This window comes from Apis laboriosa, unplaced genomic scaffold (genome assembly GCF_014066325.1).
Source record: "Apis laboriosa isolate Shangri-la unplaced genomic scaffold, ASM1406632v1 scaffold43_cov150, whole genome shotgun sequence".
NCBI classification, from domain to species: domain Eukaryota; kingdom Metazoa; phylum Arthropoda; class Insecta; order Hymenoptera; family Apidae; genus Apis; species Apis laboriosa.
The window spans coordinates 73,752-89,977 of record NW_025223292.1 but is presented as its reverse complement, the minus strand read 5'-3'; the positions used below and the strand labels follow the sequence as shown (position 1 = coordinate 89,977).

Below are 16,226 nucleotides of genomic sequence, written 5' to 3'. Positions count from 1 at the left end.
GGCCAAGCTTGTATCCGGATAGCCAAGCTGCAATTTTTTAAGATTACCAAAAAATATCAACCAGATACGCTTAAGAAAATGTTTAAAGTTCGAAGATTCAAGAAAATCGAGATATTTCTTAATCGGATAGAAAAACAATTCAACAAAACAAAATTAAATTTTTTAGATAACCTATTATGTTTAACGTGCACAAATTTATGAAATTATATCCAAATATCACAAGCTAGGGGCGTCCTCACCGATTTATCTAACCGTAGCTATGCATCCATGAATGTCTAAGGAGATCAGTGTTTGAGAAAGCTTTGAAAACAGCTGGCAATTCAACGAAACAGGACCCAATCCCTGGCATTCGTAATGAGCGTCATTGTTGTTGCTCCCATCGCGCATCTTCCACCTCCTTTTACCGCCGAGATTGAACTTTTCTCCGCAAAATGCAGAGCGTTATCTATACTATCGTAGAAGTCCAAGGTAGATACCGAGTGGAAAAAAGCTCAAAGATTACGAGGACATTCTAGCCGGTAACGAGATAATAAAGAGACCAAGCTTTGTAGCTTCGCGGCGAACTCTTTACCACCCCTTCTCCCATTTCCTCCCTTTTGGTTCGAGCTTTATCTCTTTCCCTTGGTCTTTCTTTTGCCTTCTCTTTCCTTCTTCTTTTTTTTTGTTTTCCTTTTTTTTCCTTTTTTTTTTTTTGTTTTTGTTTTATTCCAACCCGTCCCCTTCGCGTTTCCGCGCTCTCGTAATTCGCGTGTGCTCGAATTGCGGTTGAAAATAAAATTTTTGCGCTCGGTGACGAGCTTGGATTCGAGCGAGAACGATCTTTTTACGGTTTGGCTCGTGGCCGACGATGAGAAGAGAAGGCAACACGTTTGATGGATTGTACTTTGCGGGATTCTGTCCTGTTTATTCCAGTTGTTGCCAGTTTTACGGCCCTTTCCTGGAAACTGTGCCTCCCTCCGCGTTTAAGTGATACTGCGCTGGCGTTTAAGAGAGATTGGAGAAGGTATACAGAATGATAAAATTATTACGATCGAAAAAAAAATTTTATATCATATGTTTTTTTCGCGATATATTTGATATTTGATATTTGATCGAAATATATATTTTGTTTCTTTTTTTTATTGTTGATAACATGCGAATGATTTATGAAAGATATAGAAATTATGTAGAATATTTTTGTTTTTATACTATTTTATAACAGAAACTGTAATTTCAAGGATTATAAATTATTTTTATTGCAATGCTACTGTCACATAATGACGAACGATCATTTTTTGAATCGATTTTGTTGTAAAAGATTTATGCAAAAAATTTAATCGTTTAATATTTTATTAAAAAATTGAAGAACGTATTAAGATATTAAGAAAATAGAAATTCAAATCTATCTCGATAATTTTAGTTTATCATTTATAAAATCATCGGAATAGATAATACCGAGCAAATAGTAATTGAAATGATTCTAAATCAGTATTAACGCAATGGTGCATGAATATTCCTCTGTTAAATTGATTTCATCGCTAATAATTCGAGAAGTTCTATTTTGAATATGTTGTAATCCTAAAATTTCCTCTGTTGTTTAATTCATACTGAAATTCTGCCTTTACCGCGTATATCCCTGTTATATCATAAAATATATTAGAAAATAAAATTTTTTATTGAAAAGAATATGAAAAAGAAAAAAATTCGTTTTCTTGTTCCAGCGAATTTCCCAAAGACGATCGAGAATCTAGGAGACTCAATCTCGTCGGAGTTAGAGGGTAATCCACCCTTGTGGGTCACCAGGAGACCAGGCACTCACGGTCAAGAAGTCTACATAAATAACGCTAAAATCCTCATAGATCGGAGCAATTTTCAATCTAAGGTTAGCGTTGGCGGCGACGTAAAGACTCAGGTAAGCTCTTTATTCGCTCAATTTTTCTTCCGATATATCCCTCAATCGTTTCAAGGAGTCTGAATGAAAATATTAAAATGAAATATTCTACCTTTTGTTCTACTTCTACGAATCGTAAATAATCTTTAAGATCTAATTTAGACGTATCAGGTCATTTCATGAATAATTTATATGAAAAAAAAAACAATGGAACTTTTATTTATTATTTTTTATTTTATATATTATTCGAACGCTAATAAAATGTATTCCAAAGATAGCATGAATTTTTTTTTTTTATTTATTTATTATTTATCGCTGATCTTTCGCGTATCGTTATATTATTATATTATTCTTGATATAAATTCAATAAAATAACAAAAGCGAATTTTCCAAATGCAAATATATACATTGTTCTCATTGTATAACGATCTTGATCATGACATATACAAAATGATCGGTTGAAGAGTTAATATCGAATAAATTAAAATCTCGATTTAAATATTGGTTGATTCAAAGCAATTACAAAATGAAATGAACGCACAAGTATTGAAAATTAATTTTCCTAACTAAATTTATTCGAAATATGATGAAAAATTCGGAATAATTAAAAAAATATAGCGCGCAAGCTCAATTATTTATATCCTCTTTTATTTTTCTCTCGAGTTTACCTTGTTTGTAAAGTATAAGAGATAATGTTTTTATTTACCTACTTGAATTTTTCATTTTTGCAAACAACACACACACACGTGATATGCAACGTGTTTAAGGAAACTCTAACCCGTCAGATCTTCGCGGCGGTTAATTTAATCGCAAATTATTTTTTTTTTTTTTTTTTTTTTTTTTACGGGAGTAATTTCGCGAGTAATTAAGTTAGTTTACGCGGTGCTCTGCGTGAACGCGACTTCCGGCACGATATCTACGAAACTGCGCCCAAGGAGTTGGCCTGACACACTTCCTCACTTCCCTTCTAACGAGATTTTAACGAGCTGTACAACTCGACTTTCTGGACCAAGAAATCTTTCGTCTTATCGGGGGATATCGCCTCGATAACCTCTCGAATACTCTTATTCAATCCCCGAGGACACTTCTTATGAATAAAGCTTTCCTTCCGTGAAACAGATCCGCGAGTGCAATAAAAATTGAAGGAGTGAAAAGTGGATGATTTTTAGAAAGTGAACGAAAACTTGGATTTCACTTTGCGTGAAATCAGATGGAGATTGGATGAGAGAAATCGTTTAAAATTATTTGACGAACTGTAAATTGAATTACTTTTTGACTAAAGATATTTTTTTTTTTTTTTGAAATTAATATTAGTCATATTGCTAATGATGATAATAAATAATCGATGAACGATATTATTGTGATATTAAAAATAAAGAAATGTGAAAATTTATTTTATTAAATTGAAAATGTTAACGTTATTTATTTATGGAAAATATGAAAATTGGTAGATAATATTAAATTCATCCTTATATAAATGAAATTTGAATAATAATCGCGAAGCAATTAAAGAGTTAAACGTTTCGTTTAAACTTTCCCTTCTTATTCAAAATTGTTACGGAGAATTTTTAAGAACTGGAACACTTTAAAGTTGGATAAATAGTAAAGTTGAAACATAATTTTATTTCTCTTAGTAATTGATTTGAAATTTAATCGTTATTTGATAATAGCAATTCTAAACTTCGAGTAGATTGAAGTTTAGAATTGAAGTGTAATTGCTCCTTGCAAAGATGTCTTCATATGATTAGAAACTAATTAGGCAAAGTGGCATTGTACGGTTAATTAAATTGCTACCAACCCAGTTTGCTAACTACGTTTTAATCGTAACTTGTTCCATAATTAATTTCAACTCTCAAACGCTGATCTCGAAACACGGATATTTTTCTTAAACTCTGAAAGATTAATTTTAATTTCATCTTTCACAAGACGATTTTTACTTTATTAAAACTAAAATCTTGAACTTGGTTAAATCTTAATCTAAAACTGAAATCGCATTTACCTTGCGGTATAGAAGAAAAAGAAGGGCAAAGAGGATTAAGAGATTAATGCACTTGTAATGGAGCAGAAACAGAGATGTATTTCTTCTGCTTGACTGTAATTATCTTGACGTAAATTTTTTCTTTAACGAAACATATTTATTCCAATTATTTTTGCATATCATTTATAATTTTGCTGATTATTTATAAGCTATTTTAAACTTATTTCAAGCAACTTCATATCATTAATTACTTTGAAGTTTTCAATGAAATATTCTTCTCTTGAAGTTTATCAAATTTCTTGATACTAATATTACATCAGACAAATATTGTACTTTACTTCCAGTTATATGTTCTTTGTTATATTAATACTTTACTCTGGTTGTGTATCTTTCATCTGCATAAATATTGCATACATACTCCTAAAGCTAAAATAAATCATACACGAAGTTTTAAATGTTTAATTTTCAAAAACAATTTCTTGTATCTCAAAAAAAACTTATTACTTATATAATATTGAAAGTACATTTATTTATAATATTTTTCACTTCACAATTAAATAAACATCAATTAATCTTCAGACAAATAAAACTTCGTAATTCTAAATTATTCAATATTCCATTCATATTTAACTGACCATCAAAGATTTAATAAAAAAAAGAAAAAGTAAGTCTTTTCCAGACAAAATCTTTCACCCAATGCTGAGAATATTTTTCAATTAAATTCGTTTATAACATTTTAAACATCATTGGTTCAACAAATATAGTTCTTGAATCATTCAATATTCTCATCGTTCACAATTCTTATTCGACGTGTTTGTGAATTTCTTAATCCAAACGAATTTCTTCAATCTACATCCAGTACCATTGCCTCGATGAAAATCGCGGGGACCAATCTTCGACTAATCTCTTCAACGCGTTCGGCCGTAGATCAATCCTCTTCCGCATTCATCCCATTCCTGTACTTTCATTCTCTCTCTCTTTCTCTCTGTTTCTCTTTCTCATTCATCTCTTCCAGGTATTAGTAAAACTTTTCTCATCCACTTAACGCAAAAGTTCTATCGCGGCTGATACCTCCCTGCTAGTTCGTAGAGCACGAAAGTATCGGATCATAATTAATGTAGACAAAAGTGGGCTAATCGAATAACTTTTTACATTCCGATTCGACGAACTTCACCGTCTACCCTCGATCAACCCTGGAGCGAAACTTTCTTTCGCGCTCCGCTGATTAACTCGTCGATAGCGGCCCTTTTACAATCGCGTTAAAAATAATCGAATTACGCGTTTATGGATCGTCAAAGGTTGTTATGAACCGTGGAAATATTTTACGTTTGTTTTAATAGTCCATGAAAAGTTCGGGTGGCCCTCTCCGATCTCTGAAACTAACGAGGTGATTTCGAGGTTAGATTATGGGGGTCTAAAAAGTATTTACACATGGTTGGATTTTAGTGTAACATTTAAATAGTGATTGATTAGATGTAGGGACGTATAATTGGATCTAGTAAATTTTCATTTGAATATGAAGATTTGGAAATAAAATGGAAATAAAATGCAGAATTTGATGATGAATTATATGAGCGCGATTATAAAAGAAATGTGAAAAGAGAATAGAAAATAATTTGGTGTTGATTTGTATTCCGATATTTATCGAAATAAAAATGTTAAGAGATTCTAAGATTTATCTTTCTGACAAAAAAAATTTATAAATACAGAATTAAATCCACAACAAGTGTTCGAGCGAGATTCTTATGTGAGTTAAAATTAATCCAACCCCCTGTCGCGCGCAATCCGCTATCTAAGGATTAAAATATAAAGTAATGGTAAAAATTGCCATGGAAATAAGTTACGGAGCACCACAGTTTTTACTGATTACATTCCAGAGTATTGTTTAATTCCTAGATATGGAATACATAGTTCGAAGGGAATATCTCTGTTTATTTTATCCTATTTGTAAAAAAGAGAAATTTATTCTGCATATTTGTTTTGTTTATTTTACATTTTTTTTATTCAAGTTTCAAGATAAAATTTCCACGTTCTTGCATTTTTATGTAAATTTTTCTATTAAAAAAATTTAAGCCAATTAAATGTTTCATTTAGTACGTGGCTCAAGAGCAATGACACTACGTATGTCACTAAAATTGTAAATTCAAAATTAAAAAATTCAAATACATTTTTTACTAAATAAAGTGAAAATTAAATTTTAATTATATTTTATTACATACCATGCTTATTGAATATACTATCCTAAAATTAATAATTCTTCACGTTACTGTAGAATCGATCGATATCCATCGTATAATAAACAATAATCTCATTTTTTCCAATTATATACTATCAGAAATTTATCTACGTATAAATGATTATTAATTAAAATATTATTAATACAAAAATTATTATCATGTATTATATTTTTGCTTGTGACGGAAAGAAATAATCAATCTCCTCTTCGAAGAATAAATTATCTACTACAAATAAAATACCAATAAAATATTATTCCACGATGAAGAGAAACATAAACAAAGAAATCGTAAAAGATAATAATTACAAAACTCACGTAATAAGAAAAACATCAATCATATTCCCACCACATACAACCAAAATAAAAACCTTAAATAATTAAGGTGTGCTCGTGCTCCTCCATTTTCGACATCGTGCTAAAGCCCTAAAAAAAACAAAGCGTAAACAAACGCACCCTATTCCACTCGATATCCGTTCGATTAACTTTCGAAGCATAAACCACCCCATCACCCTGCAGCGTCCTAACAAACTTGCGCACCCTTGTAACTCGGAGAACAGGTTCACACCCTTGGAAGATGGCTCTCGAACAAAGGCGTCCTGTTCCCCGGTTGACTAAACACAACCGATCGAATATTCTCACGCAGCCTCGCCTCCAATTCGCCACGAAACTATTCGCCAAGTATTTCGGCCAGGCCAGTGGCTGATTTTCAATTTACCTCTATCCCTTGACAGGTCGCTTTCAAACCCTCTTTCAACCCTTTCCTTTCCACCCTTCTCCCCTTCTTCACACCATTTTCCCCTCCATTAACCGTAACTCTTTAGTCGATCCGTCTGATGGTTCGGCGCAGTTATTCGAGCTGGAATTTCTTTAAATTGTTAAGAAACAACAAAGTGCACGCCTCGGGCTACGCGTCGGCCAAGGCACATTCCGACAGGGTCTAATGAGATCAAAAGCCCGCGAGCTTTCGAGATTAAAAACGTCTTGACTCTCTTGCTTGGACTGTCCAATGCTCTTCCTCTGCACTTTTTATGGATCCGTGTGTGTGTATGTGTGTGTGGGTGTGGAGAGAAATTCTTTTATTGCTTTGTATTCTGAATGAAGAAAGAAGAACGTTAAGTTTCCCGAGTTATTGGAATGTTTAGTGTGGTGGTGACTTGGAGTTCAAGTTTGTGAAAAGGGGTAGTTTCGTTTCTTCGAACTGATACTTCTGATACAAAAGTTGAGAGAATTTTATAATTCTACAGGTGCTGCAGATGCTATCGATGGAAGTTTTCTTTACGATGATAATTCTTTCATGAGAGACTTTTTTAAAATAATGGAATTTTAAATTTATTCTCTCCGAACTATTCTTCGATAGTGTACGATACTTTATAATTCCATTTTCTTTTGATATACACATATATAATATATATCATAACACAAATCCAAAACTTTAATTATTTTTAAACCAACGAAATCCTTTAACTTCAACTTCTTTCAAAATCTTCAATTTTAATAATATAACACACATTATAATAATAAAACACACACACCTTCAAACTATCAATACCACCTCTTTAATAAAGCAAGTCCCAACTTTATTCAAATTCTTCTTCTTCTTCCACGGAAAAGCATATATCTCCAAACTTTAAATACAATAGCATGAACTTAACCCCTTCCTCCTTTTAATAAACCTTTCGAAAGTAACAAAATCCCAACTTAACTTCAAATTCTCCAATTTCTACAACACGCGTATCTACAAACTTTCTCAACAATATCTCATAACACTAAAAAAAAACTTCTCAACAATAAAACTATTATATATCTGTTTATCCACCGACGAATATCAAAGTTCCACCTCCTTCGTTACGTCCACGCCGCAGGATTAACTCTATTTCTCTTTCTACGTACATTTTTAGATTTATGAATAATCTCGCCGCAACAACATCCCATCGTTTCTTCGTTTACCTTCCACGCCCATTTACCCTCGTGTACCCTTTATGCGGTCATCATTCTCCATAGCGTGAATAACGAAAGGGGGTTGGTGGAATTTTCTTGGAATATTTTTTCGCTGGATCGCCAACCGTGTGATGCAGAAGTGAGATCGTAAATGTTAACGGTGGCGGGACTTTGTCAGTTATTACGGTGCTTCCGAGTTGATCTCACGTTCCTCTGAGGATATACTTCCGAAGAGGAAAGCGAGAGCGGAACAGCGCGCCGGGTTAAATAAGTCGGAAAATATTTTTATACGATTTCGAGCGGTCTGCTGCTCGTGTTAACTCGTTTTAATACTCTTTTGTTACGATTGCTATGTTTGGTCTAATTTAATTCTTTCTTTCGAGTTCTTTTCGTTTTTATTGTTATTGTTTTATTGTTGGGATTATAAAGATTATAAGAATAAAGTAGTAATTTAATGTATTAGGTATAAAATATAAGATGTTTATTCGTTTCAATCTTCTTATTGTTTTGTTATGATTGTAATGTTAAGACTCGACATATAATTTGATTCTTTTCTCAGATAAATGTTATACGATGGAGAATGATGATTAGATAAGGGGAGATTTGAAATGAAATTAATTGATATTCCACTCGAAGAAATTTGAAACGAGGAATAGTTAGACATATCGATTTCGATTTACATTAGCAGTTATGGTTAATCGAAATATAATTATATTATAATTATTCATTCACGAATACCGACAGAAACTTTGTTTCAAACATTGATTATATTGAGACAAGATTATTATTGTATTGATTCTGTGTTTGCTGTGTAACTTGACAACTTGTTAATTATTATTTGACAGCATTGAAATATTTATTTTGGTTAGATTTGCAATTTCAGTGTGAATAATTTATTAAAATGGAATTTTATTTGATACTTGTCTTATGTATGTCAATAAAAATATAAATAAAATAATGTTTAATAAACTCCTAAATATATCTATTTTCCAATGTAAAATACAACTTTGTGCTTACTTATAAAAGTCATCATAATATTAATATTAATATAAATTAAAAATATAACTTTTATAGCCTATTGATTGCGACAATTTGTAAATTTTATTCACACAATTTAAATAAATTATACGTAATACTTCCGAAATATAAATATTCCATAAAATCTATCCCAAAGCGATCGTGTATTTTTTTTTTTTTTTTTTTGAATCCTAATATCAAACATTTGTTTCTTTCACGTATCTCTAATACTCGAAATTCATTGTCAGTCACGTACAATAAATATTCATGATCCCAAATCTACTGTAATTTATTCTGCGTGGAAATCAAATTGATTTTGTTATTTTTTTCCTCGATACAGTTGTGACATTTGATTTTAACAATGCTTTTTTGGTTAAAATTTAAATAAAATGTAAAATAACTTACTATATATAACAATGTTACTATAAAAAAAATAATTGTTTTTCCTTTTTTTTTTTATGATAAATATTCGAAATATATTTGGATTTTAATAAAATGGAAGATTGTTAAAGCAATGATGCATGAATGTATTGTCGATTGGGATAATGCAAATTGAAATATGACTAGAATAGCGGACGAGAACTTAACAACTCCTTCAGAAAATATTTGATTAAATGAAACTGTATGGAATAGAGAAGGGGATGGATGGGAGAAGGGAAATGTCTCTTATCTCTAAGAAGCTGGAGCTGAAGCAAATTTTATGAAACCGGTTCCTGTAACGGTCCTTGAATATTGATGCCACTGCTAAAATAAACTTACAGTTCTGGTGGAGCGTGTATTTCATCGGATGATGATCTCATTTTACTCGACGTTGGTTATCAATTGCTTTGTTAACTCGATTTATCTTGGAAAAGGAATAATATTATGTAGAAATTAAAATATTAACAATTTAAGAAAAAATTGTACATGTCATAAAATTTATCTTTTTGAAAGGAGAGAATTAATAGGAAAATAAATTTAATAACTAACAGAGATATATATTAATAATTTAGTAGTAACGTTTTGATAAAATAATAATTTAATAAATGGAAATACTTATCTACTAGATTTTAATATTTTTCGCATTTATTTCGTTTTTGAAAGAAATGTATTCGTATTATTTAAGATTACAAATTATGAAAATACATGTACCGAAGTAATTTACAATTGTACGTTTCATTTTATTGAATTGCATTACGTATTGATGGCTATCGATTCGATTAGAATCGTATAGGATTAAACAACCCTAATATTTCAATTAAATGTAACTAAAGAGAAATGAGATGGACATTAATCTGAAATCGATTAAATGGATGTTGGAAATGGTAGATAGGAAGGTATCGAATTGAAATAAAATAAAAATTAAATCTAAATCGAAGGAAAATAAAATACAATCCGAATCCCGAATAGTTGGATAGAAATTAAACTAAAATTCTATAAAAATTTAACTCTAAAATAAACGAAATTTTCAGTAGAGAGATTACAAATTTAATTCAAAATACGAATCGATTGAATTTAAATCGTATGCATCCTGCTTTATTCGCAATCAACCAAAGCGTAAGCGAAAATCGATCACGTAAATAAAATCAAAATGGAATCGCATTAAAATTTATCTCTACAAGAAATATATCTTTCGTGCTATTCACGTATAATAAAAAAATATTTATGATGAAACGAGGATCGATATCAAGTAAAAAAAAAAAAATTACTTTTATCAATTTTTTTTTAAAGTAGAAAAAGATTTTAGTTCCAATTTTTTAAATATTTTCAGTATAAAATTATGAAATTATAACTTTTGAACTAAAAGACACCAATAAAAATCCTCACTACTTCAAGTTAAACAAAATTAATTTTCAAATAAATAAAACGCAACAGAAACACATTAAATTCAATATAAATATTTCTATAATATAAAGTCGAATAAAAATTAGCTGAAAATCAAAGAAAAATAATGCAGTATAAAAGGGATGGAAACCTTGTTAACACGAATTTTATTCGGCGGCAACTAGGAAGATGCACCGTGTCTACCGTGTTTCAATTTAAATTTATGATCAATTTGTATTCATTACATCGTTTGAACAGAACAAATGTCATAAAATCGGGGGACCAAGAAAACTTCAAAGATATACAGAAGACAAATTCGACTTTCATCTTGATACCGTGTAACTGAATATACACTTATAATAGAATGTGCGTGTGTACATATATATACATATATACTTATACATACTAGTATATATTCGTGCATATGTATACGTTTATATACGTATATCTCTGCTTGAAATACGCGTATGGGAATAATGCGCGTATATCCGCTTTCAATTCGATAGATATGTAAAATATACGCCGCACTCGCGGCAAAATGGATATGGAACAGCGGAATATTTCATCGTTAAATCGATTGGGTATTATTACGAGTTATGGTTACGAGACAATTTAAAGCTTCCTTATTATCGTTGCCAAAAAATCAAATCGATCGAACGGTGATAATGATGCTTTAATTTTTTTTTTTTACACGAATATCGCCTCTGTTCGATTAGAAAATAGAGAATTTAAGTTTATTCTATAAATTAAATTATCCGTACATAACAATATTCGAAATTAATGTTCTCTGGATAGCAATAAATATTTTTGCACGATAATTCAGCAATTATTAATATTACTGAATTAACTGAGTTATCTGGATTCGAAAGTTACGCGTGTTGCAAAGATAAACTGCTCTCTTACATTAGGAATATTAAATACAAAAAAAAAAATGTATAAAACAAAACGATTGGGAATATTAATATTTAGTAAATTAAAATAACTCTCTTATTATACAATACCTATATATCGCTTTATATAGTCACTATCTCGTTACCATAATCAAGCATCAATTTACATTATAATTATTTCGTAACGCAATAATATAATATTGTTTATTAATGACATAATATACTATCCGTCCCTATGTTAGTAATTCCCATGTTATTAAATATTTTAATAAGCTCTTGTATATAATAATAATAAAACTTTAATACTACTTTTATACAACATCAGATCCTCGAGTCTATATATATCACTTTCATCAAGTATAATCTTCTAGTTGAACCGTGAAAAAAATCACATAGACACAACTATCTCCATCTCTCTTTCTCTCTCTCTCTCTCTCTCTCTCTCTCTACAAAGTGAAAAATCGCGAATAAAAGAGCACGCGAGAGATCTCGTCTCGAGACAGAATCGTTTACGCAGGGATCAACGACGAATTAACGATTACTGCTCGCCCTCAATCTCGAGAAAGAATCCCCACCCCCTGTCTCTCGTGGTCGTTCTCGCGGTCGCATCGTCTCCTTCACGATGCAATTTCCTTTTACGAGAGACACACCGCCACTCCCCCTCTCCTAGGGGAATGCGGTCGGAAAGACAAGAAGGGAAAAAAAGGGAAAAAGTATCGCGCGGTAACTCGATTTGGGACGAGATAAAGCCGAGATTTCGACTGCGTGAACGCCACGGAGACGAGTCTGTGAGAGACGGTGGACGAAGCAGGATCGCGTTACGGCTTGTTAAAAAATGCATGCACAAATGCCACAGAGGGGGACAGGAGTTGTTGGCGACGAACGAGGGGGAGGGAGTACAAAGGGGAAAAGCCACGAGGTCGGGATGTAAAACGGAGAAAACGTAAAGGGAGCGTAGGAACGAGTGTACGGGGAGAGAAAATGAGCGTGATAGTGGAGCGGATAAAATAAAAATGGCCCCGATTCTTCGGGGATGGGAGGAGACCACACTCGCTTTCCCTGTTTCCTCGTCGTTCGATTCGATGAATGTCGGAGTGGTTTTAAAGGGGATAACTTTACGCGAGATTCTACGTAGATGGGCGAGGAAAACTCGTGGAATATGAATATTTTAAGGTATCCATCTTTAGTGTTCAGGGATAGAAATATAAGAAGAAGAAATTGAGAAAAGATTCGTACGTGAATTATCGAATTAATTATAACGTATAATCTAATCTTTCTAAGTCTTGGAATTAATTAAGAGATATAATATTTAATTTCGATTTAAAGATTTGTATGTGAATTAATAAAAAGGAATGATACGAAGATAACGATATTTAGAGTTATTAATGTTCTATTTAATATAATAAAATTTGCAATGAATTGCTTTCAAAAATCTCTACGATTTAATAAAGTTTTTTCTTTTTAAGTTCAATTAGTATGAAATTGAAAACAAAAGTTAAACAAATTATTGAATTGACTAATTAATTTGTTTGTTCTACATTTCGCATATTAAAAGATCTAGAAATCTGCAACATTTTTGTATGCTTATATGTAGTGCTTTTAATTGTTTCATGTCGTTATTATCTTTTATAAATGACGAAGATAATAGATTCAAGATAAAGCAAAAGGATTTTTGAATTATTTCAGTTAAAAGAGTCTTTACTTTTCTCCCGAACGACAAGTTGCAAAAATGTAAAATAATATTTCTTCCCTCTTAGGTTATCAACCAAACCGTCAGACTGTGACGGAGCATAAAATTCTACACAATATTTCCCGTCATTTTCTTCCATGCTTCGCTTTATGCACGAGATGGCAGACACAAATTAAAGTGGAAACCAAAGAAAAACTACAAGCAAAGAATAAAGTATAAAACCAAGAAATAAAACAAATAATAATAGAATCGTTCGTGGTTATGATCAACAAATTTAAAGAAACAACTTACAGAGACGACGTATCCCGATAATTGACTGAACGTTTCGTGTGAATAAAAATATAAAAAAGACGAAATCTCTTCGATCAATTCTGAAAATACTATTATACGAAATTAAATTAAATAAAAATTGAATAATATTTGATTATGTTTATTAATAATATTTCTTTCTAAAGATATTATATGAAACACGAGAATATGGAATAATAATATCTTACTTCCTTCACTTTCAAAAATACCAGCAATAACTTTATCCAACTGAAAGAACGAAAAAACACAAAGATAATCTGAAAATATAGAATTCTCTCAAAAAATTCAATAAAACATTTTCAATAAAAATTCTCAATCACAAGCAAAATCCTCCATTTCCAATAAAATATTCAAATCCATTAAGCAATAATTTAAAAATAGCATCATCCAATTAACATATGGAAATCTGCTGGAGGAAATTGGCAATAAAATTTCAACGATTGTAAACAGAAGACGGCGACCCAGTTTCGGAAAGTGAGTCGATCCTATTTTAATCTGGCGCAACGTCCTCGAACGCCATTCGAACGGTGGAAGAAAACGAGGGGTTAGGGAATCGGCGCCATGGTGTCTCGACGCCACACCCTGACAGCTCCCAGTCGTTGGCATACGTAGCAAAGAAGAGCTTTATAGTAATTGAACCAGCACTTTATGCCCCCGATTCGAGCTTTGGCTGCAAGTTTTGCTGCCGACAGATCGGCAACAAGGGAGAACTGAACGTGTTTTTATTCTTGTGCATCGCTTATATATAGCCCGCGATCTTCCTTATTCGCCAATGATTTTCGGAAGTGGAACGTCGAAGGAATCGTTTCGATCGACCTCGAAACGAGTTACTTATTCTCTTCGGTTGGGGTAGTCAGGAATCTCGTTGACTCGGTACGGTGAATATTTTTACGTTTTTCGAGATCGTTTTATTCGTTCGATTGTGATAATTCATGTGAAGATATGGATTATATTATTTATGAAGTTGATTGGATATCGGTCGATCTTTACTTTCAATAAATTTCTTGTAAGAAAATTTTAATCTTGAAATTTTAATATTGAAATTATGATAAGTTATGGCAGTTCAAATGGATTCGAAAATGGCATATATTGAATTTATAATCTTATATCAAAAGATATTTGGATAGTTTTTAGCCATTGATGTAAAAATTAATTTGACTTTCCTCTTTTGTTTCATCTTAAATCATTTAAACAATATACATATAGATTATGAAAGTTATACAGATATATTTGTAGTATCTTCCAATCGATAAATTTTTATTCTTATTATTTTATTACTTATTTTTTATTGAAATAAAGATTTTAATTAAATTTAATGGTATTTTTGTTCCTTGCAATAGCTTTTAATTTTACGTGTTCAAATATCGAGCTATTAGTCTCTAGTTTTTAATTTCCATTATCCAATATCCATAAATAATCTTTGCTCAAGGTACTATGTGTGCACGCATGTTGATTTATATAACAAACGCACTCAAAGGCATAAAATTCCAGCCCATTAACTTAGCACTCGTTAATTTACGTGTCCTCTGGGATATCGCGAGGAATACAATTAATTACGAATAACCATAACGAACCATTCGCCTGTTTTTATTAATAGTCGCATTCGAGGGTGTAAACGTGACTTCGACCCCCAAGACGGCGGCTAGAACCGGGTGAACTTCGAATTAACGACCTCTTAGAGAAATGTTCGTGCTATTCCCTTCTGTGCTCTATCATCCGTGATAAAAACAGCGGTAAAATAAGGCAGAGTTAAACAGAAAACGTTGAAGTATCGCTAACGTTCCCGCTAGTAATTAAGGAAATTTTTATGGAACGAAATGAAACTTTGCGAAATAAATTTTGTGAATAAATAGATCTTTACAGCGAAACTTTCCAGTAACTTGAATAGTTTTAAAAATAATTTAATACGTAAAAGCACATCGTGCAATTTTTTTTTTTTTTTTTTTTTTAAACGATTCACTTTGGACGACATATCGAAGTCTGCATAAAATTCTTTTTACATTCAAAATTGTATTTTACGTCGGGAATTACTTCATCGATTGTTTTATTGCAATAAAACAATATAATTTCGTGATAATGAAAACAACGAATTCCAATAGAGATAATAATGTGGAAATATTCATTATATTAATTTTAAATGGTTTGCCATCATATTCCAGATATTAACGTTTAATTGAGTACATTCGCCGTTGTAATTCAATTTTATTCTAATTCTCAAACTGTTTCCATTCGAAATATATTTTATTCGTTTGGTTAATTTTATTCCATTGACATATTCAATTTTAATAATGATCAACGATTTGTTTCGAATTCTCCGATATAAATTCACTTTTCACTTCATTTTTATCTATTCACTTTCTTCTTCTCTTCAATGAATAAAATGTCATTACCAATTACTAATGACAAAGTGAAACGTCGTCTCGAAAACAGGACGGCACATTTTTATCACTTCTTTAATATCGCAATAGTTTCTTTTTTTTTTTTTTTTTTTTTTT

At 31.4% G+C, this 16,226-nt stretch overlaps 1 protein-coding gene across 5 annotated transcripts in view; it reads left to right on the top strand.

Annotated features, from left to right (window-relative positions):
- LOC122716319 (fasciclin-1) overlaps positions 1 to 16,226 on the top strand; it is a 305,972-nt gene that overhangs the window by 221,907 nt on the left and 67,839 nt on the right. For all 5 annotated transcript variants that reach the window (XM_043939290.1, XM_043939288.1, XM_043939287.1 and 2 more), the window contains exon 3: positions 1,701 to 1,891. In XM_043939290.1, the coding sequence (XP_043795225.1) occupies positions 1,701 to 1,891 (191 nt within the window). The remainder of the gene's footprint in view (positions 1 to 1,700; positions 1,892 to 16,226) is intronic.